The sequence below is a fragment of the Archocentrus centrarchus genome, chromosome 15 (genome assembly GCF_007364275.1).
Source record: "Archocentrus centrarchus isolate MPI-CPG fArcCen1 chromosome 15, fArcCen1, whole genome shotgun sequence".
In the NCBI taxonomy this organism is placed as follows: Eukaryota; Metazoa; Chordata; class Actinopteri; order Cichliformes; family Cichlidae; genus Archocentrus; species Archocentrus centrarchus.
The window spans coordinates 8,391,884-8,419,246 of record NC_044360.1 but is presented as its reverse complement, the minus strand read 5'-3'; the positions used below and the strand labels follow the sequence as shown (position 1 = coordinate 8,419,246).

The window sequence follows — 27,363 nt, the reverse complement described above, 5'->3', positions numbered from 1 at the left end:
GTTTTCTCCCCCTTTAGGGGATCACCATAGCAGATCATCTTTCTTCAGGTCACCCTATCCCTAGCATCTTTTGTCACACCAACCCTCTGCACGTCCTCCTTCACTACATCCATGAACCTCCTCTGTGGTCTTCCTCTTCTCGTCCTGCCTGGCAGCTCCACCTTTAACATACTTTGCCTAATATATTCACGCTCTCTGCTTTGCACATATTCAAACCTTCTCAGCATTAACTCGCTTACGTTGTCTCCAAACTGCTCAACCCGAGCTGTCCTTCAGATATACTCATTTCTAATCCTGTCCATCTTGATCATTCCCAATGAAACTCTTTGCATCCTCAACTGCACCTCCCACAATCCAATTTCTTGAAGCAGTGATGTAGTCTCTCTAGTAAAACTTACTGAGTTGTTAGCTTTGAGGGTATAAGTTTAGGCACTACTGTCTGCTAGTACTACTACTACTACTATCACTACTGCTTGGAAGTGGAAGAGAATGGATGGACTATCATTTAGAACTCCTGTATGTTTAATTGCCACTTTTAGTGTCTCTGCCATAATTAGCAGAGACGTTAAGAGCATCAGGCTAATTTTAATCCAACTAGGGAGCGTCTGGAAAGGCGAGCCTTTCAACTGCTGCTCACTTCAAACCTTTACAAGCATGTGTAGTATTCATTCCTGTCAACGTCAACTCATCCTGATAAAAAAAAAAAGCAGCAATAACAACTACCCCGTGTATCTATACTATTTCAATTAATAATTTATGCAGAGTCTTAAATTTTAAATACCCGTTTCCCTCCCTTGAAAAGCCACGATTCATTTATGCGTCAGGAATTACTGATAAGGATCAAGTGAAAGTTTATGGAGCCATTAAAGAGCACATTAACTCGCCGGTATGTCCAACAGTGAATGCCGATAGCTGTGCCCTATGATAAACTCGGTAACTTCTCGTTGTGATGCTGTGCTGCAGCGGGTGCGCGCAATTACGCAACACCCCCGCCTGTCCTGTGAGCCATAACCGGATCAGCGTCTCTCCTCAGCCTCTCCGCGCCTGCAGCCAACCTGACACCGGCCAGCTCTCAGGTACGACGCAGTACATGATATAATGCATGAAGTGGATTTATGTTATAATAAATGATCTAAGCCTGTTTCTTTTTATTTTATGTTATTTTTTTTTAACGGCTGTGTATTGGGAATAATGTGATGCAGAGGACAGGCGGCTGGTAGTTAATACGCATCCAGGCTTCAGTAAGCGGGCAGATGATAGAACATGGCGGAGGGTTGACATTTCCGTTAAATCCTTCAGACATCAGATTTTACCGCAGTGGTTGTGCTGTTTTTGAGGCACTGGCCGATGTTTTGTTTTTTTCCCCCCATCTTTTGTAAATGAAAGCGCACTGCGGCAGCAGCTGTGACGTTATCTGTGAGGGATGAGTTATATACGCGCATGCAAATGACTGTCCTTGCACTAAGTTCACCTGAGCAAGATCTTGTGGGGATACATATTACAGTTGGATTAAGCTACTGGTCGTTCAGCTTGCTGCAAAGTGCACTCGTACTAAATCATATGGGCTCATTTAAACCAAACTTCGCCGTGCATCTGTGAATCCTAAGGTTCGGGGTCATAACCCTATCACCCCCGCAGAATTATCAACAGTGCCTACCTTCCTTTGCATTAACCTGTGCACAGTGCACTGCAGTGTCTGAGTAATGGCTGCTACTGTCAGTGGACTAGACCTGACAAAATGGTGGATTCTGGCTCGGAGGGAAGCCGTACTAAGTCTGTGGTTGTGAAATATCAGCTGAGCTACCTGGATGTGTTGTTGCACAGCAGAGCAGTGAGAACAGGAGAAGCATGTGGATGTGAAAGAGGAGAGCAGGGGTGTGGATGGATGGACGGAGGGATAGAGTAGGAGGGGGAGGAGTGTTCACTGATACCATCCCTAATCTCCTGAGATGCTAAAGGGAACATCTAATGACAATCAAGAGCCTTCATTTTCAACAACCCCAGTTTTAACAAATCTGAGTCTAAATTAGTTTCAGTTTCCTCGCTCGAGCAGCATTTTAATGAACTTACAAATTCTTCCTGCACCACCCATTTGGGGACAGATTCCCACTCCAGTATTTTTCCACAGAGCCATGCAATACCTTCAGTTTCAGCCTGCATGATGTTGCAATATCTATTCAAACCTATTGCATCTAATTACACAAACAACTATTGGCTGGTTTCTACCATCAAATTATATATTACTTATTCACAACAAGCACATTTCAATATATATGCCAGTCAAAACAACTAGTGCATGAATTCTTTGGTTCCTGACTGTAACTTAGGCCTGGCTTTAGCACACAGACCGTCTCGTGACTTCAGACAGCTCCAGTCATCATGGGAAAGGAAAAACTCCACATCAACATCGTTGTGATTGGCCACGTGGACTCTGGCAAGTCCACGACCACAGGCCACCTTATCTACAAGTGTGGAGGCATTGACAAGAGAACCATCGAGAAGTTTGAAAAGGAAGCTGCTGAGGTAAGGAGATAGGAGTCCAATAAGGAGGTCATCTTCCTCTATCTGTCACATGATAAGATAGAAGCCATACAGATCAAATAAAAATACAGTGGGAACTGTTTGAGTTTTATACAGAAGAGATTAAAAATGTTTGCAAAAAAAAAAAAAAAAAAAAAAAAGGTAAGGGTTCGTCTCACTTATGTCTCAGATGGGGAAAGGATCATTCAAGTACGCTTGGGTGCTGGACAAGCTGAAAGCGGAAAGGGAGCGTGGCATTACCATTGACATCTCACTGTGGAAGTTTGAAACTAGCAAGTACTATGTAACCATCATCGACGCCCCGGGTCACAGGGACTTCATCAAGAACATGATCACTGGGACCTCCCAGGTCTGTAACATGAGGATATTAAGCCATTTTGAAGTGTATTAGTGTTTGTTTAGTGTCTGTTTTAAGGTCCTTTTGGAAGCTTGTATGCATAAGAGTGTATCTTGCTATTTCAGTATTTTAGCTGACACTAGTGACTATAGCGGTGTGTATTCCTGTCTAAAAATTATTATAGTATTAAAAGCTACTATTATAGAAATACCAAACTTACAGTAGCATCCAATAGTAATCGGTTTAGTAGTAAATCAGTTACTGTGCAACTCTACCAAAATTACTACTACTAAGAGGAAATCTGCTGCATCTTTAGGCAGACTGTGCCGTGCTGATTGTGGCAGCTGGTGTGGGAGAGTTCGAGGCAGGCATTTCCAAGAATGGACAGACCCGTGAGCATGCCCTCCTGGCCTACACTCTGGGAGTGAAGCAGCTCATTGTGGGCGTCAACAAGATGGACTCCACCGAGCCAAACTACAGCCAGAAGCGTTACGAGGAAATTGTGAAGGAAGTGAGCACCTACATCAAGAAGATTGGCTACAATCCCGACACCGTTGCCTTTGTACCCATTTCAGGCTGGAATGGAGACAACATGCTTGAGCCCAGCCCCAATGTAAGTAGTAGGCTACAGTAAGGCTTGCTGTATTAAGAAAAAAAAATGGCCAGTAAGTTTTTTTTTTTTTTGGGTCAACTAAAAATGTACCGCAGGTCAAAAAGAAAAAGTTAGAAACCAATAAATTGTTCTATTATTATTTTCATTTAGAATAGTAATTATTTCTATATAAAATAGTTATTTTCTCTTTCCTTTTAGATGACATGGTTTAAGGGATGGAAAATAAACAGGAAGGAAGGCAATGCATCAGGAACCACACTACTGGAGGCTCTGGATGCCATCCAGCCCCCCACCCGTCCAACAGACAAACCTCTACGTCTGCCCCTGCAGGACGTCTACAAGATAGGAGGTAAGTAGCATACAATTAACATATGGATAAAATCTAAGACGCTATGGGAATAAAGGATAGTTTACTCGTGACATTTCAAAACATGGAATATCAGACGCCTCTTGAAATTTCTGAGCAGAGAACTTGCATATTTTGATGTTTTCTATGCTGACCTCTTTTGCAGGAATTGGAACAGTCCCTGTAGGCCGTGTGGAAACAGGCATACTGAAGCCTGGCATGGTGGTGACATTTGCCCCCGTCAATGTGACTACTGAGGTGAAGTCTGTGGAGATGCACCATGAGGCACTGACCGAGGCCCTCCCTGGTGACAACGTTGGCTTTAATGTCAAGAACGTCTCTGTCAAGGATATTCGCCGCGGCAATGTTGCCGGCGATAGCAAGAATGACCCGCCACAGGAAGCTGCCAACTTCACTGCTCAGGTATATATAATGTAAAAGATCCATTTATAGTAAAATGAGCACACCATTTAACAGACTGAGCTCTGATGATGTCCCTTTGGTTTGAAGGTGATCATCCTCAATCACCCAGGCCAGATCAGTGCAGGTTATGCTCCTGTGCTGGACTGTCACACTGCTCACATTGCCTGCAAGTTTGCAGAGCTCAAAGAAAAGATTGATCGCCGCTCTGGCAAGAAGCTGGAGGACAACCCCAAGTCCCTCAAATCTGGAGACGCTGCCATTGTAGATATGATTCCTGGGAAACCAATGTGTGTTGAGAGCTTCTCTGAGTACCCTCCACTGGGTGAGTTTAGGGAATTCATTGAATTTCAGGAGGTTCCCTCATCAAAAGGCACCATAGTTCCACTTTAAAGTAATGTCAGATGTTTCTATGAGCTAAAATGTTCTTTACTCTTCTTCACATTGCAGGTCGTTTTGCGGTGCGTGACATGCGTCAGACTGTGGCTGTTGGCGTGATTAAGGGCGTGGAGAAAAAGGTCTCCACCACTGGTAAAATCACCAAGTCTGCCCAGAAGGCCCAGAGGAACAAATGAATGTTGTGCTACTCTGCCGACCCCAAGGTCTCCCAAGGCAGGACATCATTCATCCAACTTCATCCTAGAATTGGCTACTTCAACTTAATAATTAAAGACTGGTTAATCATCACAATGCATCGCAAAAGCATTCGAAGGAAAGAAAAACACTTAGATCCTTGAGGCAGCACTCCTGATTCCATTTCAGTGGTTAGATTACCATTAAGTACAATGTAACATCAAAACGTTTTAAATGTGTGCACTGTTGGTTCAGGGAAATACCTTTCTGTGCTATTCAGACATTGAAAAATTAGAGATACTGCAATTTATCACCGCTCTAGTTCTGTGGCGTGCAGGTTCTGAGCTCTTTACACAGTACATGTTGTCCTGCTTTTAGTGTTTGTTTGCAACTACATGGTGCTCCATAGGAGCCTATGACAAGAAGTTATAACTATGTCCTTCTGTGTAGTGGATTAATAGAGAAATTGTTCTGTTTAAGCTTTAAAAAGAACCTAAAACTTAAAGGTCCCAAACCGTCCTTTCAGAGGGACTCTGTAATCCACATGTGGATTCTTAAAGCACTTTGATTGGCATTTTGCTGATTTTTCACTTGCACTGGAGAAGTTTAAATTGGCATAAGCTACTGCACCTTATTGTAAGATGGCATGAGCCTCTTTGTAACATTAAACATATTTCAACCAAAGTATGTTGCATTTAGGAGTTTTTTCCCCCGTGTGAGCTGCAAATCAAGAATCAAGAATCAAGAATGCCTTTATTAGTCCCACAAATGGGGAAATTGCAGTTAACAGAACATCCATCCAAAACAAGCATAAACATAACACAGACAGGGGGGACAGATGTGAAAGCAACAGATGTGTTGAACTTACAGATCTTTTAAGTATGACATATAATCCCTGCAATACACACTTTTATCCAGAAGATGTCGCTATTGACTAGGATAAAAGAACAACTGATAAGATTTTTAAACTTTTTTTTTTCCAACAAAGATCAAGTTTATAAATTTAGTTTGATCTGCCATGGGACAGAAAAATGACTTAACACCACAGTGTTGTGTCAGCACTGAAGAATAGTATAGCCTCAACCAAGGAGAAACCCCTCTGGCCAATGGCAAACATTCAGGAAGCACTAAGCCCAGCTGTCACTGACTGACTGTGGCATTGCACAATGCACACAGCGGAAGCGGAGGTGAGGACTACGTGGAATGGTGTGGAAATAGCAAGTTTATAGCCACAGTCTACATCTGGTGAGTCTGAATACCTCAAAGGCTGCATCAGCATAATGGCATGCTGTCATGAAGCAAAGGGGTGTGTTCTCATACAATAAAAGGAAACACTCGAGTTTAATTTTGCCAGAGAAGTTTCATTCATCATGTCTGGAAGAGGGAGATCACGCAAGGCAAAGAGTCCTGATGCTGAGCACGCTAAAAGGAAACCTAGACTTGATGACATTAAAGAAGTCCCTCTGCCCACACGTCCAGATTCTACAGAAGAGGAGCAGAAAAAAAAGAAAGAAGAGAAGAAAAAAACAATCAATGCTGAAGAAAAGAAGCCTCTAGAGAGACCCATAAGAGAAAAGACTACAAACCATTGTACAAAGAAGGTCAATGAGCATCCACACAAATCTACAGACAGCACAACTGCCAAAACTTGTGCTACCAAGACCAACTTAACAGAAAAATCTCCAGTGGTGAAAAGAAAGGCAACAAAGGACTCTCCAAAAGTCACAAGAGCAAATAAATGTTCTGGTGGGGCAAAATCACAAGAACAACTTGCAAAGGACGAGACACCCACGGGCACCAGTAAATCAAAAACATGTGTTAAGAAAGCCAAATCACCAGGAATGTTTTCAGAGGAAATGACTAAGATGCCACCAGACACACCAAAAGACACTACACAGGATTATGTGGAGACTGATAAAGCAAAAGCCTGTGGCGCCAAGCCGAAACGTCAGGTGGCAAAGATGCAACCAGAACAATGTTTAGAGACAGAGAAAGAGACACCAAAGTACACCAGAAAGACTTCGGAAAAGACCACAGAAGCCAAAATATGTGCACGCAGAGCCAATTCACCAGAAAAATTAAGAAAGACACCAAACATGCCACCAGGAAAAGGTGAGGACTTCACAAAAGACACGACTGAAAAAAACCCTGCAGTGGATGATATCCTTAAAGAAACTCTGGAAAAACTGAAAATTAAGAAGACAGACAAATCAAATGCAGCATTAGTCATAAATACAACAAAAGACTATATAATCAGGCATTTAAAAAAGAATACAGAAAGCTTTAAAGAAGTACAAGAACCCCTACCTACTGGAAGCTACTACGAAAATGTAAAGGTGAGTCTTTATATTTCAAGTTCCCCCAATCAACTGTTGAGGACAAATTCTGTAGCAAGAAATGCTCCCCAATCTGATACAGTTATCTAACTGGATGATTTGTGTGTCATACAGATTTGTAATCCTGATGAATTTGACATCATGGTGCCCATTTTGGTTGAACGGGTTGAAATTAAACCATTTGGAGATGATGGTGCATTTTACAGTGTGGCATTAAAACGTGACAAGAATCCGCTGAGAAAATTTCAAGAGAATGGCCATTTATCTGCTAGTAATATGCTCAGCGAGTTCAGAGAAGAAGTGAAGAAATGTGTCAAGGGACTTACTGATATCAGTAAGTATCAAAATTATAACTACTTTTAATCAAATTTAAAATTGAAGTGAGGAAAAATTAAATTTGACAGTTTTATTTAACATGTCTGTTTTACCTATTTATCTGTCTGATCTACTTTAACACAGAACATCTGGACCTAATGTTCTGTTTGTTCTTTCAGAATGGAAGGTGGAGAAGAAGAAAAAAGGCTGTCCTGCAGTGACCCTGACGACAAACGTGAACTCAGTTCCAGTTTCCCTGGATGTTGTTCTTTGTCTTATGGTTAAATCAAGCTGGCCATCTTTCACAAACGAAGGCCTTAAAATTGAGGGCTGGCTAGGGACTAAAGTTAAGCAGGAGTACAAGCGAAAGCCATATTACCTGGTCCCAAAATATGAAGGCAGGGGTGCAGCGGAAAATGATGGGGTCCTTACTAAAGGTAAGTTTAACTTCTCTCAGTTGGTGAACCAAAAATCATGTGATCTACAGAAGTGGGCCGCTGTCTGAACAAAATGGATAAAACTATTGTTCACAGGAATATAAATGACAAAGGATATAGCAATATATATGGCAAGGTAAAGAATGTTTTGTCATGTATATGGTGTAAGCTGTAACACTTGACCAATGCTACACTCCATTGCCAAAGTATTCACTCACCTTACATTTGCAATGCAAAGCATCAGCTGCAGTGCTGAAAAGCACATCACCACTGGACTCTAGAGCAGCGTTCTCTAGAGTGATGAAACACACTTCTCCATCTGGCTATCCGATGGACAAGTCTGGGTTTGGCGATTGCCAGGAGGAACATTTCATGCTCCCAACTTTGTGGGAACAGTTTGGGGACGGCCCCTTCCTGTTCCAACATGACTGCGAACCAGTGCACAAAACAAAGACTATAACGACATGGATGGGCAAGTTCGGTGTGGAAAACCCTGACTGTCCTGCACAAAGTCCTGACCTCAACCGAACAGAACACCTTTGGGATGAATTAGAGCAGAGACTGTGAGCCAGGCCTTCTCAACCAACATCAGTGTCTGATCTCACAAATGCGCTTCAGGAAGAATGGTCAAAAATTCCCATAAACACTCCTAAACCTTGTGGAAAGCCTTCCCAAAAGCGTTGAAGCCTTTAGATGTGCAAAGGGTGGGCTGACATATTAAATCCTATGGATTAAGAATTGCATCTCACTCAAGTTCACGTGTGAAGGCAGGCGATTTTGGCAATATAGTGTGTTACAATTCAACAGTTATTTTATGAAGGGGCACATGCCTTTGGCGTGGCTGTAGCTCAGTAGGTAGAGCAGGTCACCTACTGATCAGAAGGTCAGCAGTTCAATTCCTGGCTACTCCAGGCTACATGCCAATGTATCCTTGGGCAAGATACTTAACCCCAAGTTGCTCTCCAACCGTCCCGTCGGAGTATGAATGTGTGTGAGTGTTAGCTAATTAAAAGCACTTAGCTTAGTAAACATGGAAGTGCTTGTATGAATGGGAGTGCATGGGTGAATGTAAACATGTTGCATAAGCGCTCTGAATGCTCATACTGAGTAGAAAAGCGCTATATAAGAACTAGTCCATTTGTCATTTACATGAAGCTACAAAAAGCTTCCCCATCCACATGTTCTCTTCTATCATCTCCAACCTACAGATGTTTGGCGAGTTTCATTCTCTCATGTTGAGAAGGCCATCCTGAAGAATCATGGATCTGAGAAGACTTGCTGTGAAAAACATGGAGCAAGCTGCTGCAGGTTAATGTGTCCATTTGTTCTATCCAAGCTTTCTACAGGCAGCAAGTTAAATTGGAACTGTTTTCAGGGCTTTGTAACACTAAATTGTTAAATTATGATGGAAAATGAACAACATGACCAAAAAGCTGTTTGTCAATCTATTTGGCATTGCACAGTAGTGACTAAGTTTGCTACAGGTGCACGAGCCAGTTATGCAATAACCCCAGTCAGTTTAAACAAAAGACAAAACAACCTTCAACTCAAGAAAATAAACAGGCTTAAGAAATTATTTCAAATTTTTGAAGATTTCTGCCTTAGTGTCATCTTGTGCAAGTTTACTCCATAACGGTCTGTCTCTCTCACTCACTCACAGGAAGTCCTGTCTAAAGCTCCTGAAACACCTTCTACATCTGCTGAAGGAAAGCAACCCTTCATTTGACAAGTTTTGCTCTTATCATGTCAAAACTACACTCTTACATGCCTGCTGCTCGAGAACTAGAGACAGCGACTGGAAACCCGCAGATCTGAGCCACTGTTTCCAGCTGCTCCTGAAAGACTTTGAAAATCACCTGCAAAACGGTCAACTACAAAACTTCTTCATTCCAAGTCAGAACCTGCTCTCTGGTCCTGGCATTAAAGTGTGCAGAATTCTGTCCAGCACCATCAAGAATGAACGTCAGACGGGCTTTCCTATTTTCAGTGAACAACTTCAAAATGCACATTAAGTTCTGGGCTTCTGACTATGTAAACCCTGTGTTTGAAATGCCTCAAATACGCACACATACAATCCAGCAACTATGCAAAACAATTTATTTCTAGCAATATTGATGTATTTACCTTTTTTATCCCATTGTCAGATCTATACTAGTCAAAACTTAAACTTTATATTTGGTGTGATTTTGATACCACCCATCAAGGGGATGGTGGTTTTAGTTTCCTATGAATATTACAAACTTTTCTTAACAAATGACACAATCTATGTCAAATATGTTCAATTTAAATATTTCATTTGTCGAGACTGATGTGAGTCAAGTGTTTTAACTTTTTTTGAGCAGCGTATTTTATTGCCTTTTCATAGCCCCCATTTTGTTGTTTGTGACACAATTGTAAGAAATGCTACAATCATCAGCTATTTTAAGTCATGAACCGATCTTTTACAACTGAACTTTGGTAGTTTGTCATTGGTTTTTGTTTACCCCGTATACTTTGCTTAATACAAGTTAACTTATTTTATTGTAACTCAAGCTTAATTTATCTGTGTGTTTTTCTCGGGACTGGTTAGCTGTAATTCTATATTATAATGTGGAAATAAAGAGAATATGGATTTACCATCTATTTATTAGCAAATTTTCATCGTCCATACAGATTTATAAGCTTTGGTACATGACCTTTACTGCTGAGCCAAAATGACTAAACCTCATATTTGTAAGACATTTAGCTTAGAAAGGCAGGCTGACACACCACAGAACCTCATTCAGCCAACTCAATCTGTAAAGCAAAGTAGAATTCAGCATATACTAATTTCCATTCATTTCAGCTGGGTGAAAAAACAACCTGCAAAATATGTGCAGGCATCTCTATAATGTGGATATGAATACAACAGTCTACATGGCATTTTAATTAAATTATCTTTCATCTGGTTTATCCTGCAACGATAGTGCAGAGAAATGTTAATAGGTTTTTATAAGAAAGTTCCAAATATTTTCTCAACTGGTTTTCATATTGATTGAAATGAGCAGGAAATCAAAGGCTGCCCAGATGCCTGAAAGCAGCAAAGAATTCATTTACATTTACGAGCTTGCTTATTACAATTGCTGACATGCTTGATTTTTACACTTCTGTATTCAGATGTCAGATGCACAAAATAGTTGACGTGATGCAACTCATGAGGTTCTGGAAATACATATTTGTACATGAATCAACAGCAGGGCTGGAGCTTAGATTTCCCTTTGAGTAAGATCTCTATGTGTAAACTTACAAAGTCGGCAAGACAAACATCCTGCCCAAGTACTACAGACAAGCTTGAGCTCAATGCAAAGCATTACTTCCTGTTGGAAAAAATGTCCTTCTCAAAAGACCTGACTTTTCCTTTTCTGTGATAATTTGAAAAACAGTTTACCTCTGGCATTGCCCAGGCAATTCTTTGACCATTATTGTACCAAGTGAGAAAGCAGATGCAATCATGACCATAATTCTAGTTAATATTTAAAGTTACCAAGCCAATAATTAATACACAGAATGCCACATCTCTTTAAAATTTATTAGATTTTCCATATCCAAGAAATTACACAAAATATTCTGAATGAGAAACTAATGAGTTTGTGAAGGAAAAAACTCTGCATTTGAAATTTTTTAAGACAAAACAATATTATGAAGTGCAGTTACCACCCAATAATCATAAAACAACAAAAATAAACTTTTCAATAAGAGAAAACAGAAATGCACATTCAAAACCATTTCACATCCTGCTCCACCCTGTTAAGACAAGCATAAGAAAATTATCCTATCAAATGAGTTATTTCAAAATACCAGACAAATGAAATGCAGTAATTTCACAGTTGTTTATTTGTGCCAGACTAAGTGGAGGAGTATGGTAGGAAAACTTGTGTTATGTGTACACTTACATGGACAGTCATGTTATTAGAAGCCCCAGTTTTGGCCGCGGTCTCTGCCACCGCTTCTCCTCCCTCCTCCTCCTCGCCCCTGTCCTCCCCTTGGACTGCACATGTCCTTCTCCCGCTTATGCTTTTCGTATCTGTCTGCCATAAGCACCAGCTCCAACGGGACATCCTGCAAAAGAATTCATTTTACTTATAATTATTTAACTTTAAAGATTCTTTTGGCCTGTCAATATAAAGAGGTATACATGCACTGAATGCCCAGCAATTGTATTGCATTGTGAGCAGTCAGTCAAAAGCGCATTTATGTCAACACAAAAAACGTGTTTGCTAACCTGTCCTGCTCGCTCCAGTATTGGAATTAGCTCAGGTGCCATTCTCCAGTTTTCTCTTGTTACAAGGGTAACAGCAGCACCTGAACGTCTGGAACAAAAAAGAAGGAAGAAAAATAAATAAATAAATCAACATCAAACGCTAACACAAGAGCAGCTAAATGCTGGCGAGTAAGGTCTGTAAATACGCACTCTTACCCTGCTCGGCCGGTACGGCCCACGCGATGGACGTACTCCTCTATGTTGCGTGGGAAGTCGAAGTTGAAGACATGCGTTATGTCATGGACGTCTAACCCTCGAGATGCCAAGTCCGTGGCCACTAGGATACGAACTCGACCTGGAAAAAGACAACACTGACAACTGTGATCACTTTGATCCTTCAGCTTGTACTTGTGATAGTCTTTAGGCTAAAGTAAGAGCACCCGCTACAAACACAAAAATGCATTTCCATTTCCTCTGTTAGTGTCATGCAAGCTGTATTTTTCAGAGCACTTTCCCTTCCCCTTACATACTCTCTTTAAAGTCTGTGAGAGCTTCTTCACGGTCACGCTGTTCACGGTCACCATGGAGACTCTGCACAGCCAGACCCTGAAGACACATGTCGCTGGACAGGTCATCAGCTCTGATGTTGAATAAAAATGGAAACACAAACATACAGTACGCAAAGGACATTTTTAATGTAGGTGCTGATGCTGATTTAACCACCAATCACAGTGGTGGACAGCCAAAAGCAAACTTCCTCCCTTGCTTATATTTTGATAGTGACCAACTCCCCACTCACACAAGCTTCTTGCCAACAAAGATGATGACTTTATCCTCTGGCTCCATGTTTCTGATGAAGTCAAATACATACGACTTTTTCTCCTCTTCGTGAACAATCAGCACCGTTTGCTGCACTGTGTTAACAGCCTGAAAAGAGAAACACAGTAAGCATGTAAACAAACCCCAAGTGGACACAAACCACTTGAAACTCACTTTCAAGAAAATAAAAGGGCTGACAATAATGAATGAACAAATTCCCAACTGTTGCACTTTTGCCAGACAGCTGGAGCAAAGTCTACAACATACAAACAAAAAAAAAATAGTCAGATAAGACATTTAAATAACTGACTGCATTTATTTCCACTTACAGCCAAGTCCAGGGTGCCCACATAAGCCATCATGGGATTTTTTAGATAGGATTTGGCCAGTCGTCTCACACCAGTGGGCCAGGTTGCACTGAAACATGCATATTATAATCAGTATGAATTATGCCATTACTCGCATTTATAAAATGTAAATCAACTGTATAGTTATAATGATTTTATACATTTCTCAAAAAGTAATCCCCTTTCTGCCATATATTCCCAGGGTTTATCAATATATTATTGTGATACATTTACTAAACTGGATGAAAACCAACCATTAGTGAATGGAGACTTCGAGGTCACCCTGTTGTTGAAATTATCTGTTTTTCACATTCTGTTTTGTAAATGATGTAACCAAGACCGATATGAGCTGACTATATGAGAACTGTAAGTTGAATGAGAAGGTGCCAGTACTTCATGCCATCTCACACGAGTATGGTATGCAGTCTGACCCGGATTAATATGTAAACTGTTTGAAAATGGCTTTATTAAATTTAATATTTGGACTCCTTATTCCTGTATGTTTTGTGTCCATTCCTGTTCGAGAAACGAACACGCAGAAACATGAAGGCTTAAACAGCATCAGCACTCACAGACTCTTGGTATTATTTTACATTCCTTCAGTTTTCACGCTTAAAGTCAGCCATTTAAATTCAATTCAATTCAATTCAATTTTATTTATATAGCACCAAATCACAACAAACTGTCGCCTCAAGGCGCTTTGTATTGTGGGTAAAGACCCTACAATAATGCTTTCTGGAGTTGGATGTGTAGTCATGTCGTATCAGATTCATTACAAGTGATGACAAACATGTTTAAATTGCTTATACCTGGTCATGACAGTCTGTCGGTCTGGACGAATATCCAGAAGAATCTTCATAATCTGGGGTTCAAAGCCCATATCTAACATACGGTCTGCCTCGTCCAGTACCTTTTTAAAAAAGAGCAGTTAGATAATGCATCTGCTTTCCCCACATAACAGGATAACACACACGTATACCAAACATAAAACTTACAACACTCAATGTGTCAGCAGCTATGCAGTACTCAGCGTAACACTTTTTTCCTCAACCTGGCCAGCAGACTTTTACTAGCTTCTTGAATAATTTTACTGGCCCAAAAAAGCGAATTTTATTATGTTGTACTCTTGTAGCTTAATCTATAGGAATATAGCATAATGTAGTATTTATATTATAAATCTTAATTCTGCGCACCCCTCTTTAGACCTTTGGACTCACTGCTGCATGGTGAAAGCACCCCTGCTAGAAAGGGCTATTTTAAGGGAAAGGGAGGCTGCTGTCAGCACGTGGGAAGGTTTACAAGAAATCAGCCAGTGTTCAAGATCTAGCAGTTGGAGTGCATACAAATGGCTCTGATTTTAGCTTCTTCATAATCTGCTTGTTCTTTTGCTGGCTGTAGATTGGAGAATTAAAAGAAACAAACAAAAAAAGCAGTTTTTGTTCACATTTAAACTGTGAAGGCCTTTTTTGGTAATTTGATCTTGTAACAAAGAGAAAGCAATACCAATGTGCCTGAACAGGAAGATCATGGCACAAAATCAAAGTGTATGGTGAGAGTTGTGGAAGCCATCTGCCTGCAGTGGCATGAAGTGCTAAGATGATGACGACGACCTACAGAGTTAGTGAGCACAGATTGCTACACCTATGAATGTGATTCCCATTGAATTAGGCTTCTTGTTACGAGGAGACTTTCATAGACTTTGTTTTTAATAGATAATGGACCTACACAACTTTAAGGAAAGCAAACATGCATAGACATAAAGAGCTGACCAAGTAGGTGATGGAGCGAAGATTGATGAGCTCATTCATCTGCAGGTCATTTAATCGCCCGGGTGTAGCAATCACTATGTCCACCCCACCCTTCACCAGGTCGATCTGGCCTCTCCGATCACCTCCACCATAGATACAGATGCTGAGAGAGGTGTAGAAGGAACAGTCAATATCTTGCCATCTCTATATCACATGATTATTGATTTTAACTGATTCTTAGTGCCTTATCACCTTTTGTAGCCCTTATAGCGGTATTTTTTGCACTCTGCTTCAATCTGCAGGGCCAGCTCTCTGGTAGGAGTCAGCACCAACATACCTGGACCACCTCGTTCAGCTTTAGGTCTAATCAAAAGACAAAAAGAAAGCAAGGATTTACCATACAAACAGGCAGAGTTACTGTAGGTATTGTAGGAAATGGAACAAAACAATGCTTATATTGTTTGAGTGGCACCGATTACACTTAGATTGTACTGAAGAATAGGAGTCTACACTCACACAGGCTGCCCATCCATGTGGATGAACCCTGGCAGCAGGTAGGCCAGTGTTTTCCCTGTTCCAGTCTGAGCAATGGCTATCAGGTCCTCCCCACTCAGTAACGCTGGCCATGCCTGAGACTAATGAAGGAATTATTTTATATTTTATATATATATATATATATATATATATATATATATATATATATATATATATATATATATATATATATATATATATATATATATATATAACATACACAAAACCACATGGTATAAGGCTTACCAACCTTAATGTTCGCATGTGAGACAAAGGCAGACTATGCAACTACAAAATCAGTTAAAAGCCAGATTATTAAACTTTACAATGTAACCTTCACAATCAAAGACTAAGCATAGGTTTACATCAGCTTGCTAGTGAGACCTAACAAATTTTACTAAATACTTTTTTAAAAAAATTTACTCACTAAATTCAAAACTTAAAAAAAAAACTTAACCCAAGTTCTAACAAAGGGACGTACGGACAGACACGCACATACTACTCTTACATCATACCAGCAGGAATTACCTTGCATTACAGGAGTGGTGCTCCACCCTCCACTGTAATGTAGAAGCAGCTTTGAATAGTAATGCATTATACAGAGCTGGTTCTGCCACTACCTGTAATATTGCTTTCAATATGATCAAGGCCTCTTACTGTGAAATGAAAGTTACATTTGGACAAAGAGGGCTAACTTTCATTTCCCCATGCAGCATACCAGCATGAATTCAAGTATGAAAAGAAAGAGCTCCAGGCCTCTATAGCATAGGTTCAGTATACCGGGGTGGGGTGTTTAATTTCTGGTAATAAAATTACTTAAAACTTATCTTATTAAGTGCATGCTCATACAGTAAGGTTGAGTCTCTCTGTCTTATATTTTATTTACTATCAAGGTAAACGGAGTCTGATGTGGTAGGATGAGAACCCATAATAAAAGCAGTCTAGTGTGGATTGTTTTTTTCCTTTTGCTGCGTTACTTTGTTCCTCCTGAACAGGATTCTCTTGTCATCACTGGTTGATTTTATGGGTGCAGGCTTAACTTAATCTTTAAGAAACCTGTGAGCTTGAAGCAAAAATGATGCTAAACGTTTGCAACAAAAATAGAGTAATTTAATAAAATAAACCAAAAAAAATTTTTTTTTTGTTTAAGTTACAGCATTAAGACACAGCAATATGAACTGTGGCAAGATCATCAGTGTGCTTATACAGCAACTTCAATTAGTGAGAAACTGGAAGTAAAACTTGAAATTACTTTTAACACAATGTTACAATGAAAAGATCAGATGCAAGAATTTTTTCAATGAAAGTAGTACTGCGCGTGCAGAAAGAAATAATGCAATACGGGTTTTTTTTTTTTTTTTTTTGAAACATGAGTTGCCACCTATGGCCTACTTTCATTTCTGCTTTAAAAACACCCACTACAATTCTTACTGGCTCATTGGCCAACAATAATTATAACAGGCTGACTTCCCGTTAAGGCTGCTATTGATAAGGGTAATGAATCAAGTAAATTACGGGAATTGCCCACAGCAGAAACAGGATTGGTTACTACAGGTGCCTCTGTTGTTGCATCATCTACCCACACACTAACATAACTTGGAAGGATTTGGTCCAAAAACCACCTACAACAATATAAAATGTAAAGAATCTCCATGGTTTACAAGAAAATACCCTTTACACAGATAACCACCCAAAACGCACATGTGGAGAAAACTGTTGGTATCCTTCCATTAAAGAACGAAAAACCTACAGAGGTCATGGAAATAACCTGAAACTGTCAAAAGTAGCAATAAATAAAAATTTACTGAAAAGTAATGGGAAAAAAATAAATCAGACATTGCTTTTAAATTGTGGTTCAACAGAATTACTAAAAAACAAAAAAAAAACTGATGAAACTGGCTGGGACAAAAATGATGGTAGCCTTAGAAAAGACTGAAAATAAGTTGACCATAAAGACATGATAATCTAAATTGTGTCCTGTAAATAAACATCACAGGTGTCTTCTAACTCTTATGGTTACAAACAGTAACCAAAGAACTTCGAAAGAGATAAGAGGTGAGATAAGAGGTGAGCTCCAAGCTCAAGGTACATCACTGTCAGATCACACCATCTGTCGATGTTTGAGCCAAAGTGGACTTAATGGAAGATGACTGAGGAGGACACCAGTGTTGAAAGCTTTTTGGCAAATCACACCAGCTCTATGTTCACAGATGTAAAAATGAAGCATAGAAAGTAAAGAACATTTTACTTAATGTGAAACATGGAGGAGGCTTGGTTATGTTCTGGGACTGCTTTACTGCAACTGGCACCGGGTGTGCAGGGTACAAAGAAATCTCAAGACTATCACAGGATTCTGGAGCAAAATGTGCTGCCCAGGATCAGAAAGCTTTGTCTCAGCCGCAGGTCATGGGTCTTCCAACAGGATAATGACCCAAAACACACAGCTACAACCACCCAGGAATGGCTAAGAACAAAACAGTGGCCTATTCCGAAGTGGCTCTCTATGATCCCTGATTCTAAATCCTATTGAACATCTGTAAAAGGAGCTGAAAAATGCAGTCTGGAGAAGGTACCCTTCAAACCCGAGACAGCTGGAGCAGTTTGTGTTAACTCAATAACCACATCACTGACACAATTTTAATGGTCGCCATTAACAAGACCAACAACCAGCACCCCCGCACACTCCTAACCTCTCCCTCAGACTCATTAGCAGTAGGATACATACAACTTAACAATCTCCCCTCTTTCTTTAAATATAGAACAAATTAAAACAACATTTTAACTTTACTTATTTGAACTTAATCTTTAAACTGCCACTCCCCTTCACTAAGGGCTCTCAGCAGTCCAAGTGCAGATGCTCCCACTTTTGTTAAGCAGTTAGCAAGCTGCTCTTTGGTAGATGTCCATATGATTTTCTGAATTGTCTGAGTCCATAAGTTCTTTGATGCCACAATGTTAAAATGTTCAGCCATGTCTCTTATTTCTTCATTGTTAAATTCACCTCCATTGTCACTGAATAATCTGTGTGGTGGACCATGAATGCTTATCCAGCAGTGAATAAAGTGCTTCACTCTCTCTTTGGGCCTTTTCGTGGTGATAATACTTCCTGCACTGAACCTTGTAAAATGGTCAATGGCATGTAGATACCACAGTCCTGACTCAAGCTCATGCAGATCCACAGCTACGGTCTCATTATATGTTGAAGCCATGGGTAAACCCACTGCAGGTTTGTGTTTTGGTTTACTGTATCGAATACATATTTCACAGTTTCCTACAATTTCCTTCAGGATTGTAATGCTTTCATCATCAATGTTGCCTGAGCAGGACAAGAGTTTTTGCAATCTGTCAACTAGGGGTGTGCGATATTGACCAAAAATAATAGATATTTTCTGTAATTTTCTCGATATCGATAAATGATATTTTGCATTATTTAAAAATGTGTTCATACAAGAAGTGCAAGCTGGTAAAATATAAGACTTAAATCAGTGTTTTTGAGACATTAACTTTTTAAAAATTTTATTTAACCTTTATTTAACCAGGAAAAACACAGAGCTTAAAATCTCTTTTTCAAGAGTGTCCTGGGCATGACAAATGTAAATAGAAAAACTTTGGCAAGTTTTTCAAAAGCAATCGCTCAATACGGAAGACTTGAGAGAATGAAAAGGAAAAAAAAAAAAAGGCTGTCCAGGGGGATTCGATTACATTATAGCAAATCACAGAAACTACACAACTTCATCTGATCAGAAACCCGCTTTTTTCCAAGAACGCTTCAGCATATTATCTGAGGCTATTATTGTAGACAACATATATCGCACACCCCTACTGTCAACTGAGGCATGTCCAAATTGTTTATGAAGCTTTAGCAGTACTGCTTTTTTTTCCCTTTGTTGTCATGTTTTCTGTCACAATATAGGCCCTTTCACACCGGATGCGTTGCGTAAAAATGACACGAAATTCCGAATCTTTCGGATGCGAACCTGTCGTGTAATCTATATACACCCAGGACGCGTTGCATTTTTGCGACTAAATCTTCCCTATAAAACGCACGATGGGAAAAAAATGCAGTCGACATCAAGTGATGATGTAAATGAGGCCCTGATGTTTCTGAACAAGAGAAGGAAGAAAGAGAGTTTATGGGTTCATCCAACTCATAAGAAAGCAGCAGCAGGGAGAGTTTCATGGTTTGATCCCGGAGTTGAAGCTGCATCACGGATGCTTTCGCGCACATTTCAGGATGTCAGTGGGACAGTTTGAGCTCTTGTTGGCAGAGTTGGGATCACATGTGAGGAGGCAGAGAAATAATTTCAGAGAGCCGACTGACCCGGAGCAGCGTGTAGCTGTGTGTCTGAGGTAAAATATTATGATTTTATTGTTCCCACATCACTGTATATTCAGTACATCGGTGCGCGTTTTGAGCTATGACCTCACATGCTGCTAAATGCAGCACTGATTGGTCAGTCCGGTTTGCTCACTTGCGAAAGTCAGAAAAATCGAACTTGATCTGAAAAAAAAAAAATGCCACAAATTCGTCCTGTGAAATGACACGGTCGGTGTGAACGGCTGCATTAAGAACAGGCGAGTCCGAAAAATATTTTTAAACGCACGAAACATTTGCACAGAATTTACACGTCCGGTGTGAAAGGGCCACATCATTTGGTGTCTTGCTTTTTTTAAACTGACTTTCATTGTTGTTCCTTTCCTTTCTTAAGTTTACACAGTAATGTCCAGAAGATGTCAGTTCGAGTTTTACAGGTTGGTCAAACATTGTCGCCCTGTCTTGAGCAATGTCCAAATCCGCACTTGTTCTCTTCAATGACGTTTTGCGCAAAAGCATTGGTATATCTGCTGGAACCACTTCTGTCTCTATTTTACATCTAGTTTCTCCAATTGCTGCTGGAATAGTCACTTTTCTTATGGATTGCACAATTTTTTCATCACCAAACAGGAAGGATTTTGCACTCTTTTCATCTTTAATTTTTAATAATTCTCTCTAGGGTAGCCCACTTACATAATTTGCATAATTTTACATAAAGCTTCTACCATGAAAATCTGCATCAGAGGAGGATTTGTTTGAGAACAGAGTAATGTTACATTCTTCCACATCATCTTTTGATCCCTCAATATTTGTTAGTTTCACATGTTCTTTTTAGTTGGGGCAGTCCTTTGCCCAATGATAAGTGCTTTGGCATATTGCACATTTAGTTCTTCTCCCGTATTTGTCAAGTGGATTTGGTCCTGCAGCTGTTCTTGGGCTTTGCTCTGAGTTTGAACTCCATTCACATTTGCCTGTGTATTTGGTGAAGGTGGTGGAGTCGCCCTCTAGTGGCAAACAGACGTTATCTGCAAAAATTATTTTCAAGGCCGACTTCATGTTTATAAAAGTGACGGTGGGACAGGTGGTTAGAGCTAGCTGTTTGTCCCTGCAGTGTCTAGGAGCTTGAGTGCTAACACTGCATCTGGCAGTTCCATGTTGAACTTAGGTTACTTGTTGTATCATCGTTCAAATTCAATAATGTAATCCATCATGGACATGTCGCCCTGTCTGTTGATCCCGTCAAACTCCATGTAAGCCTCGTACTGTCAATCCTTTTCTTCTTTTAAAAACACTGAGTCCAGCTTGGTCAAATGAACGGTCATTCCCATATCGGCGTTGAGATCTTGCGCCGCGATTTCCCTCGCTCTTCCTGATAGCAACAGGGTAACCGCTAGAGCCTACTTCTTTTTGTCCAAGTCTGTAACAAGTCTCCAGATTTCAATCTCATTTTTCCAAATTTCGTAAGACATCTTCTCATCAAACAATGGAGGAACTTTGTAATTCCCAGTAGTGGCCATCCTCTGCTACTAATGTTAGCTCATTAACCACATCACTGACGTTAGAATACACACTTTTAATTGTCGCCATTAACAGGACCAACAACCAGCACCCCCCGCACACTCCTAACCCCTCCCTCAGACTCATGCGCAGTAGGATAAATACAACTTACCAGTTTGCTCACGAGAAATGAGCCAAAATACGTGTCGACAGCTGGAGAAGTCTCACTGAAAGTTACAGAAATTGCTTGACTACAGTGTTTGCCTCAAAAGGTTGTGCTACAAAAGATTACGTTTGGAATACTGTAATTTTTGTGCAGGCCAGCTTCATTGTTTGTTTTTTTTAAAAATAATTCTGTTAAACAACAATTCAAAAGCAATGTCTGATTTTCATTAGTAAATTTTTTATAATTTGTCAGTTTCAAGTTATTTTAGTGATCACTGTGGGGTTTTCCTTTCTTTAACGGAAAGGTATCAACAATTTTGTCCACATCTGTATTAGGGTCTACATACTCATTAAGTCACTCACACACATGAAATAAGGAATTAACAGCAGAGAGATTTAGCCTAATTCAGATGATTTATCAGTCATCATATTTATAATGCTAAAGTATGCCTTATCAGGTACATTCAACATATTGACTGAGTTTTACTATAAAGTATAGCTGGACTGATAAATCAAAAACAAAACTGCTATGGTGCCACAGTCATACCTGGATGGGGGTTGGTTTGGCAAAGCCAACCCGATTTATATTTTCCATGATCTCTGGATAAAGCTCAAAGGCCTCGAGAAACGTGCGACATGGACTAGGAATTTGCCGCTTCTCTCCTTCCTCCTTCAAGTCATCCACCAAGATATTGTTATTCTCCTTCCTGAGGAAAAGATGTAACACAAACATAAACAAAGCACAGTGCCCCACTAAACTAAGATGTGTGTGTGGCTGCAGCTTAAGTTTCAGAGATAACATTCTCTAAAAACAATGCAGTATTCTAAACATTACATTAAATTAAATAATTGTGTATTTTTTTTCCATCCTCGTGTCAAATTGATGGTCAGTAGGTAGAAGCACATACATTAAGGGAAACATGCAAAACTGTAACAAATGAAATGTATCAAATATAAAAAAAATACTCAGATTGGAGGACTCTACTTATTCAAGGGCATGCAGAATTTTCTACCCAGAATGATGACAGACAACCCACAGAACCACAGTGCAGATTTCTAAAAAAAAAAAAAAAAGATTTAGATAAACTGACCATACTACCCATCCCTAATACTACCCACATACCCGTCTTGCCTGAGAAAATTACCCAAATATACGTGATGTTATCGCAGAGGAAACCATGAACCCCATTTCTGAGTTGGGAATATATTGCACATTTTTGTATATAATACACAAAACAACTGAATTCAAAATTAATTTCAACAGGAATCTATAAACTTGACTCTGACAGTTAATGAAGTTTAGCAGTTCATAAGGTCTCAGTGTAATCAGGGTTCCAGCCAGAGAAAAATTTACAGGCCGGTGGTATCGGACGACCGCTTGCTACAGCTAATAGCTGTACCTGATAACTGATGTTTTATCTGGGTAAACCAGATTTATACCACTGTCCACCCTTTTGTTGTCAACTGCTATTCCTGCATTTTCTAAAACACTGACTAGATTACAATCGTTTTAAAGCTCTTAAGCATTCAGAACCACAAAGAAATCCCAAGACCAGCAAGCTTACACACATCAGAAAAATTACAGCCAGACCCATCTTGGATAGCAAATGAAAAGGTGGATAAACAGTGCCACCTATTTGTATGAATGGGTAAACTTTCTGCAAAAATTTGAGGTTTCAGAATTTGGGAGTCTGTGAATGAAACTGCGAACCTGACAAATAGCACAACAAAGACAGATTAAGACTAGGTAATATATTCCAAATCTAATATGAATGTTTGATAAAACTTGTGAAGCACCCATGTACAGAAAAGAGATTTGTGATGATACTTTTGAATCATTGTGTTTCTGGCCATTTAATGAAGAAAAAAATAATACCATGCCTGACTAACTCTAACCCCAATTTAAAAAAACATAACTAAAAAAAAAAAAAAAAAAGAAAAAAGAAAAAAAGAAACAATGTTACTATAACACTGAAAGTCGAGAAGGGCTTTTCTCCTCTGAGACTGGCTAAAATTGTCCATATTCCTGTATAAAAGAAAGTGGGCAATTTTAGCCAGTGGTGTGATGACAAGGAAACACTAAGATTTACCTCCATTCACTGACTTCCTCTTCTGTTAGCATGGCCACACTCGGAGCCTCGGTGTAAAACTTCTTTTTGATGGGTGGGAGGTCTGAGGAAAGCACAAATATTACAAAAGAAATTTAAAGTCTTGGATTATTATTTTCGTAAAATAAGTTCTATTGTCATATCACAAGGATTAGATATTTGAGGGTAACTTAGCATCCAATAAACTGTAAGACAGCAACCCTTTTTATAGGTGCACCACATGCACAAAGGTCTAAAATTTCCATCCCCAACACCAAAACAAGTTAACTTGAACTCTTTAATTTCCAATCCATTTTGCTATAGTAATGCCAAACTAAGCTATGCCAATAACTAAATAGTTTTGAATGGGAAGTCATGTACATTTGAGCCAAAGTATGCGTCCTCACCCTTCCACTTGAGCTCCTTATACTTTTCCTTGTTCTCCCGGATGGTGTCCCAGTCTATGGATGGACGAGCCTGGACAACTTTTGCAGCCTGCAGTTCTGCAGTAGACCAGACAGAACCACTCCCTTCTCCTCCATGTCTTCCTTCATACGCTTGTTCTCTGCGAGGACCTGAGAAGCAAATCAGTATTTTTCATTAAGTTATGTTTAATTCACAAACCTCAGTACAATAATCAAATGGAACGCAACTCCGGATCAGCAAAACATCAGAAACTTTTGCTGATCTGGACAGCTTCATGGCAAAAGCTCAGCAACAAACACACTGCTTCGCATGACACAGGCATGTTATTTGGGTACAGTTGTAACTGTGTACAAAAATAAACACTGAAAGAGATGTTTGAACTTCTGTTCATCTCAGAAGGGTAAAGGCTGGATCAGACAGAAAGCAAGACAAATTCTTGCCCACTGCATTTACTTAAAATGGAAAAAAACATGATACATGATTTTAAAAAACCCAAAAAGTATCAAATTAGCACATTAAAAAGTTTGTTGGGTTGTACTAAAAAGTAGCTTTTGGTCAATTCCTTTATCTTCAGCTCTAAAATGTTACTATTTAAAAGGTTTGAAAGAAAGTGTTGGTTGAAAAATACTGATTAAGAATCCCAAGGAAGATACTTTAAAAAAAAAAAAAAAAAAAATCAACATTTTCTGAAAGAAATTAAATTTAAATAAATTAATTTCCCAACATTACAATCTAGGGACTTGCCCTCTGCCACAAGGTCTTCGATCATCTCTTTGGCCTTCTGCTGTGCTGCGGAGGACCCAAAAATGACCACTTCATTTTCATAGCCTCCCTTGTTTATCTAAAAACACAGAGTAGCAACAAAGACAACGTAAAGATCACGTACATTTGTGTGTGCACTGAATGTGTCCTGACATTCACATGTTGCATAAAAGATATGTCTGCAACATGGTAAAATCTTGCCATCGGTGCCAGTCCTGAAAATAATCTTGACTTACTTTGTCCATAATTTTTCTAAATACTTTCTGTTGGGGTTACAGTCAAAAATATGCCTTGTGTCATTTACAATAGTTACCAAGAGTTATCGTCCATTGACACAAATAGTAAATTATTACACTTTTGGCAAGAGACTCTGATGATACTTTGATGTTGTCTTAAACATATGATTACTTAATGCATTAACTAACAGCCTAATATTCAAAAATACACACTGAGGCAAAAAAATTAAGAACACTTGAATATAATGCAGTCCTGTGCACCACCACCACCACACACTGCGCCCTATACACCCAAACTGTAACAGGGCGTTTTCAAGACTTTGTGACTATATTTGGTGATTTAAAAATCTTCTATTCCCATAGATTAGAAAAAAGAAAAAAAAATATTCCTAGCATTTGTTATGTGTAGTTATTTACTTGTTTACACACTGCTGTATTTGTTGTGTGTTGCTGGGTAAATGCAGAATACCCTCTGGTGGACAAATGATGCAAGGTCACTCATTACTTTTTCAATTTTCCACTTATTGGATGTTATAATGCAGATACCAAAAGACTGGCAAATAGCTAAACAGATGACAGATAACTTCAATTCAATTTTATTTATATAGCAACAAATCACAACAAACAGTCACTCGAGGCGCTTTCTCTAACGATCTCAACCTGCCGATAAATCTGTCAGGTGTGCATCCTCAATAATAAAGTAGAATTAATCTCCTTTTTGACTATGGCGCAGACGCTTTTCCATTTCATGGCAGAGCTTTTATATTGGACTGCAATAGATTTTACAGGTATAGACCCTCCACACAAACTATAGCTGGAAGTTGGGAACTACAAGTCTGCCTTCTTGTTCCTTCCTTCTGCAAGCCAGGTAAGAATATTTACGGAAAACATCAGGAAAAAAAGTTGACAAATCTTAAATTTCAGCAATTTATTCTGGCCATGCTGACATTTTACTAAAGCTAATGCACTAACACGAGCATGTTTGTCAACATGGCCAGAATATGTTGGTAAAACTGAGATTTTTTTTCCCATAAATTTTGAGTAAATGCTGTCCTTATAACTTTGGGTGTTCAGCACTGGAAATGATTTCGTTTCATTACCACAAAGGAATATCTTGGTGGCTGCTAAATCATCCAACAAACACATTTTACCTCAAAGTTAGAGGTGGATTAACACTTAAGAAACAGTCTAAATTTTGAGGTGGGTTGTTGGCAGCAACTGACGAGGTTTGCAGGGGACAAGACCACCCATACCTCCGAGGGCAACCAACCTAAGCGAAATCCTGCATTATTTAGGAAGTCCAAACGCTAAAATAAAATTAAAGTTAAAACAGTTTTTTATTTATTTATTTTAAAATTCAAACTGCACATTCATTTCCCAGCATTTGCTGTGTTGGTTTAACACCAGCACCAACCAACTTGCCTTTATTCTGGCACCAGAGCGCTCTTGAAGCTGACGGACTGTGGCACCTCCCCGACCTTTAAACAAAATAAAATGTGTTTAGAGTCTGAACAAAATCCTCCCACATCGGTAGTTCCAGTGTAGAGGGCAAACATCAGCTAAACAGCTTCTATACGTGAAGCCATCAAATCTAAGCTAACGCTAACAACAGAAACGCAGTTTAGCTAAGACTGTGAAAGAGTTATTGGAAATTTCATTTCTGCTTTATCTCTGGCAAGATACCTATTATTCTTCCAACTGACGCACTTTCCACCATGATAATCAGAGGTGGGGCAGAGTCCAGCTTTTCGTTGACAGAAGTCCTCTGTCGTCCCGGGCCTCCAAAATCACCTCCACTTCTCCAACTTCTGACCTGGGGCCCCGCGCCGCTACAATTAGCTTTCCCCTCTCTTGTGGCTCCAAACTTGGTTCCATTTTTTACCCCGAAAACAACATTTTTCTTTTGACGGTCATTATCTGCCAATTTCCAACCAGTCTGAAGTTTTGGAGCAGGCTTGTTAACAGCAACGCCGTCCTGGTCGTACTCGTCTTCCCAATCAGACATTTTAAACTTGGCTGCAAAACGGTTACCTGCTACTTCACTGACCTCAATTAACTGTCGAGCTTTGGATCCACCGACGGCGAGGCCTTAACTTCCTCCCTGCAAAGTGATTTTTCCTTAAGCCTTTGTAAATTTGGACAAATTTGGACCAGATTTCGATGAAATTGTATAGAAAAATGTAAAATTTCAGCTAATAAAGTGTGAAATTCTAAGTTATTGTGGATAAATGCGATAGAAATCTCAATTTGTTAGGCACCATACCGTTTAGAGAGCCGGAAACTATAAATT

General features: G+C 39.6%; 3 protein-coding genes across 5 annotated transcripts; 2 read left to right on the top strand and 1 right to left on the bottom strand.

Annotated features, from left to right (window-relative positions):
- Positions 1–816: 816 nt before the first annotated feature.
- LOC115793285 (elongation factor 1-alpha 1-like) lies at positions 817–5,514 on the top strand. 2 transcript variants are annotated; one of them, XM_030748191.1, is made up of 8 exons: positions 817–1,076; positions 2,328–2,523; positions 2,711–2,890; positions 3,195–3,491; positions 3,690–3,840; positions 4,004–4,260; positions 4,348–4,582; positions 4,708–5,514. In XM_030748191.1, exons 2-8 carry the CDS (start codon positions 2,380–2,382, stop codon positions 4,830–4,832), a joined length of 1,389 nt encoding a protein of 462 aa, XP_030604051.1. In that variant the 5' UTR covers positions 817–1,076; positions 2,328–2,379; the 3' UTR covers positions 4,833–5,514. The 2 variants fall into 2 exon arrangements, with proteins under 2 accessions (XP_030604051.1, XP_030604049.1); XM_030748189.1 differs by having other exon boundaries at positions 818–1,076; positions 2,340–2,523.
- Positions 5,515–6,009: 495 nt separating this feature from the next.
- Positions 6,010–10,533, top strand: cgasa (cyclic GMP-AMP synthase a). Its single transcript, XM_030748622.1, has 5 exons — positions 6,010–7,166; positions 7,281–7,500; positions 7,661–7,918; positions 9,127–9,226; positions 9,579–10,533. Exons 1-5 carry the CDS (start codon positions 6,201–6,203, stop codon positions 9,928–9,930), a joined length of 1,896 nt encoding a protein of 631 aa, XP_030604482.1. The 5' UTR covers positions 6,010–6,200; the 3' UTR covers positions 9,931–10,533.
- A 958-nt stretch (positions 10,534–11,491) lies between these two features.
- ddx43 (DEAD (Asp-Glu-Ala-Asp) box polypeptide 43) lies at positions 11,492–27,327 on the bottom strand. 2 transcript variants are annotated; one of them, XM_030747485.1, is made up of 17 exons: positions 26,757–27,078; positions 26,496–26,551; positions 24,805–24,916; positions 24,057–24,224; positions 23,653–23,734; positions 22,110–22,269; positions 15,568–15,686; positions 15,304–15,414; positions 15,073–15,214; positions 14,113–14,213; positions 13,286–13,373; positions 12,937–13,064; positions 12,668–12,777; positions 12,354–12,492; positions 12,159–12,246; positions 11,830–11,995; positions 11,492–11,680 (listed from the first exon to the last, which is right to left on the bottom strand). In XM_030747485.1, exons 1-16 carry the CDS (start codon positions 27,076–27,078, stop codon positions 11,846–11,848), a joined length of 2,076 nt encoding a protein of 691 aa, XP_030603345.1. In that variant the 3' UTR covers positions 11,492–11,680; positions 11,830–11,845. The 2 variants fall into 2 exon arrangements, with proteins under 2 accessions (XP_030603345.1, XP_030603346.1); XM_030747486.1 differs by lacking the exon at positions 11,492–11,680 and having other exon boundaries at positions 11,846–11,995; positions 24,820–24,916; positions 26,757–27,327.
- Positions 27,328–27,363: the final 36 nt, after the last annotated feature.

Bases quoted from the DNA above. Each gene is read 5' to 3' on its own strand.
- LOC115793285 (XM_030748191.1), top strand. From the start codon at position 2,380: ATGGGAAAGGAAAAACTCCACATCAACATCGTTGTGATTGGCCACGTG. The intron at 3,841-4,003 runs GTAAGTAGCATA...CCTCTTTTGCAG, and splicing joins GGACGTCTACAAGATAGGAG to GAATTGGAACAGTCCCTGTA. The intron at 4,261-4,347 runs GTATATATAATG...TTTGGTTTGAAG, and splicing joins CTGCCAACTTCACTGCTCAG to GTGATCATCCTCAATCACCC.
- cgasa (XM_030748622.1), top strand. From the start codon at position 6,201: ATGTCTGGAAGAGGGAGATCACGCAAGGCAAAGAGTCCTGATGCTGAG. The intron at 7,501-7,660 runs GTAAGTATCAAA...TTGTTCTTTCAG, and splicing joins CAAGGGACTTACTGATATCA to AATGGAAGGTGGAGAAGAAG. The intron at 9,227-9,578 runs GTTAATGTGTCC...ACTCACTCACAG, and splicing joins CATGGAGCAAGCTGCTGCAG to GAAGTCCTGTCTAAAGCTCC.
- ddx43 (XM_030747485.1), bottom strand. From the start codon at position 27,078: ATGTCTGATTGGGAAGACGAGTACGACCAGGACGGCGTTGCTGTTAAC. The intron at 24,225-24,804 runs GTAATGTTGGGA...TTTGCTTCTCAG, and splicing joins AGAGGGCAAGTCCCTAGATT to GTCCTCGCAGAGAACAAGCG. The intron at 14,214-15,072 runs GTCAGCTCTTTA...TTTTTTAAAAAG, and splicing joins TTCGCTCCATCACCTACTTG to GTACTGGACGAGGCAGACCG.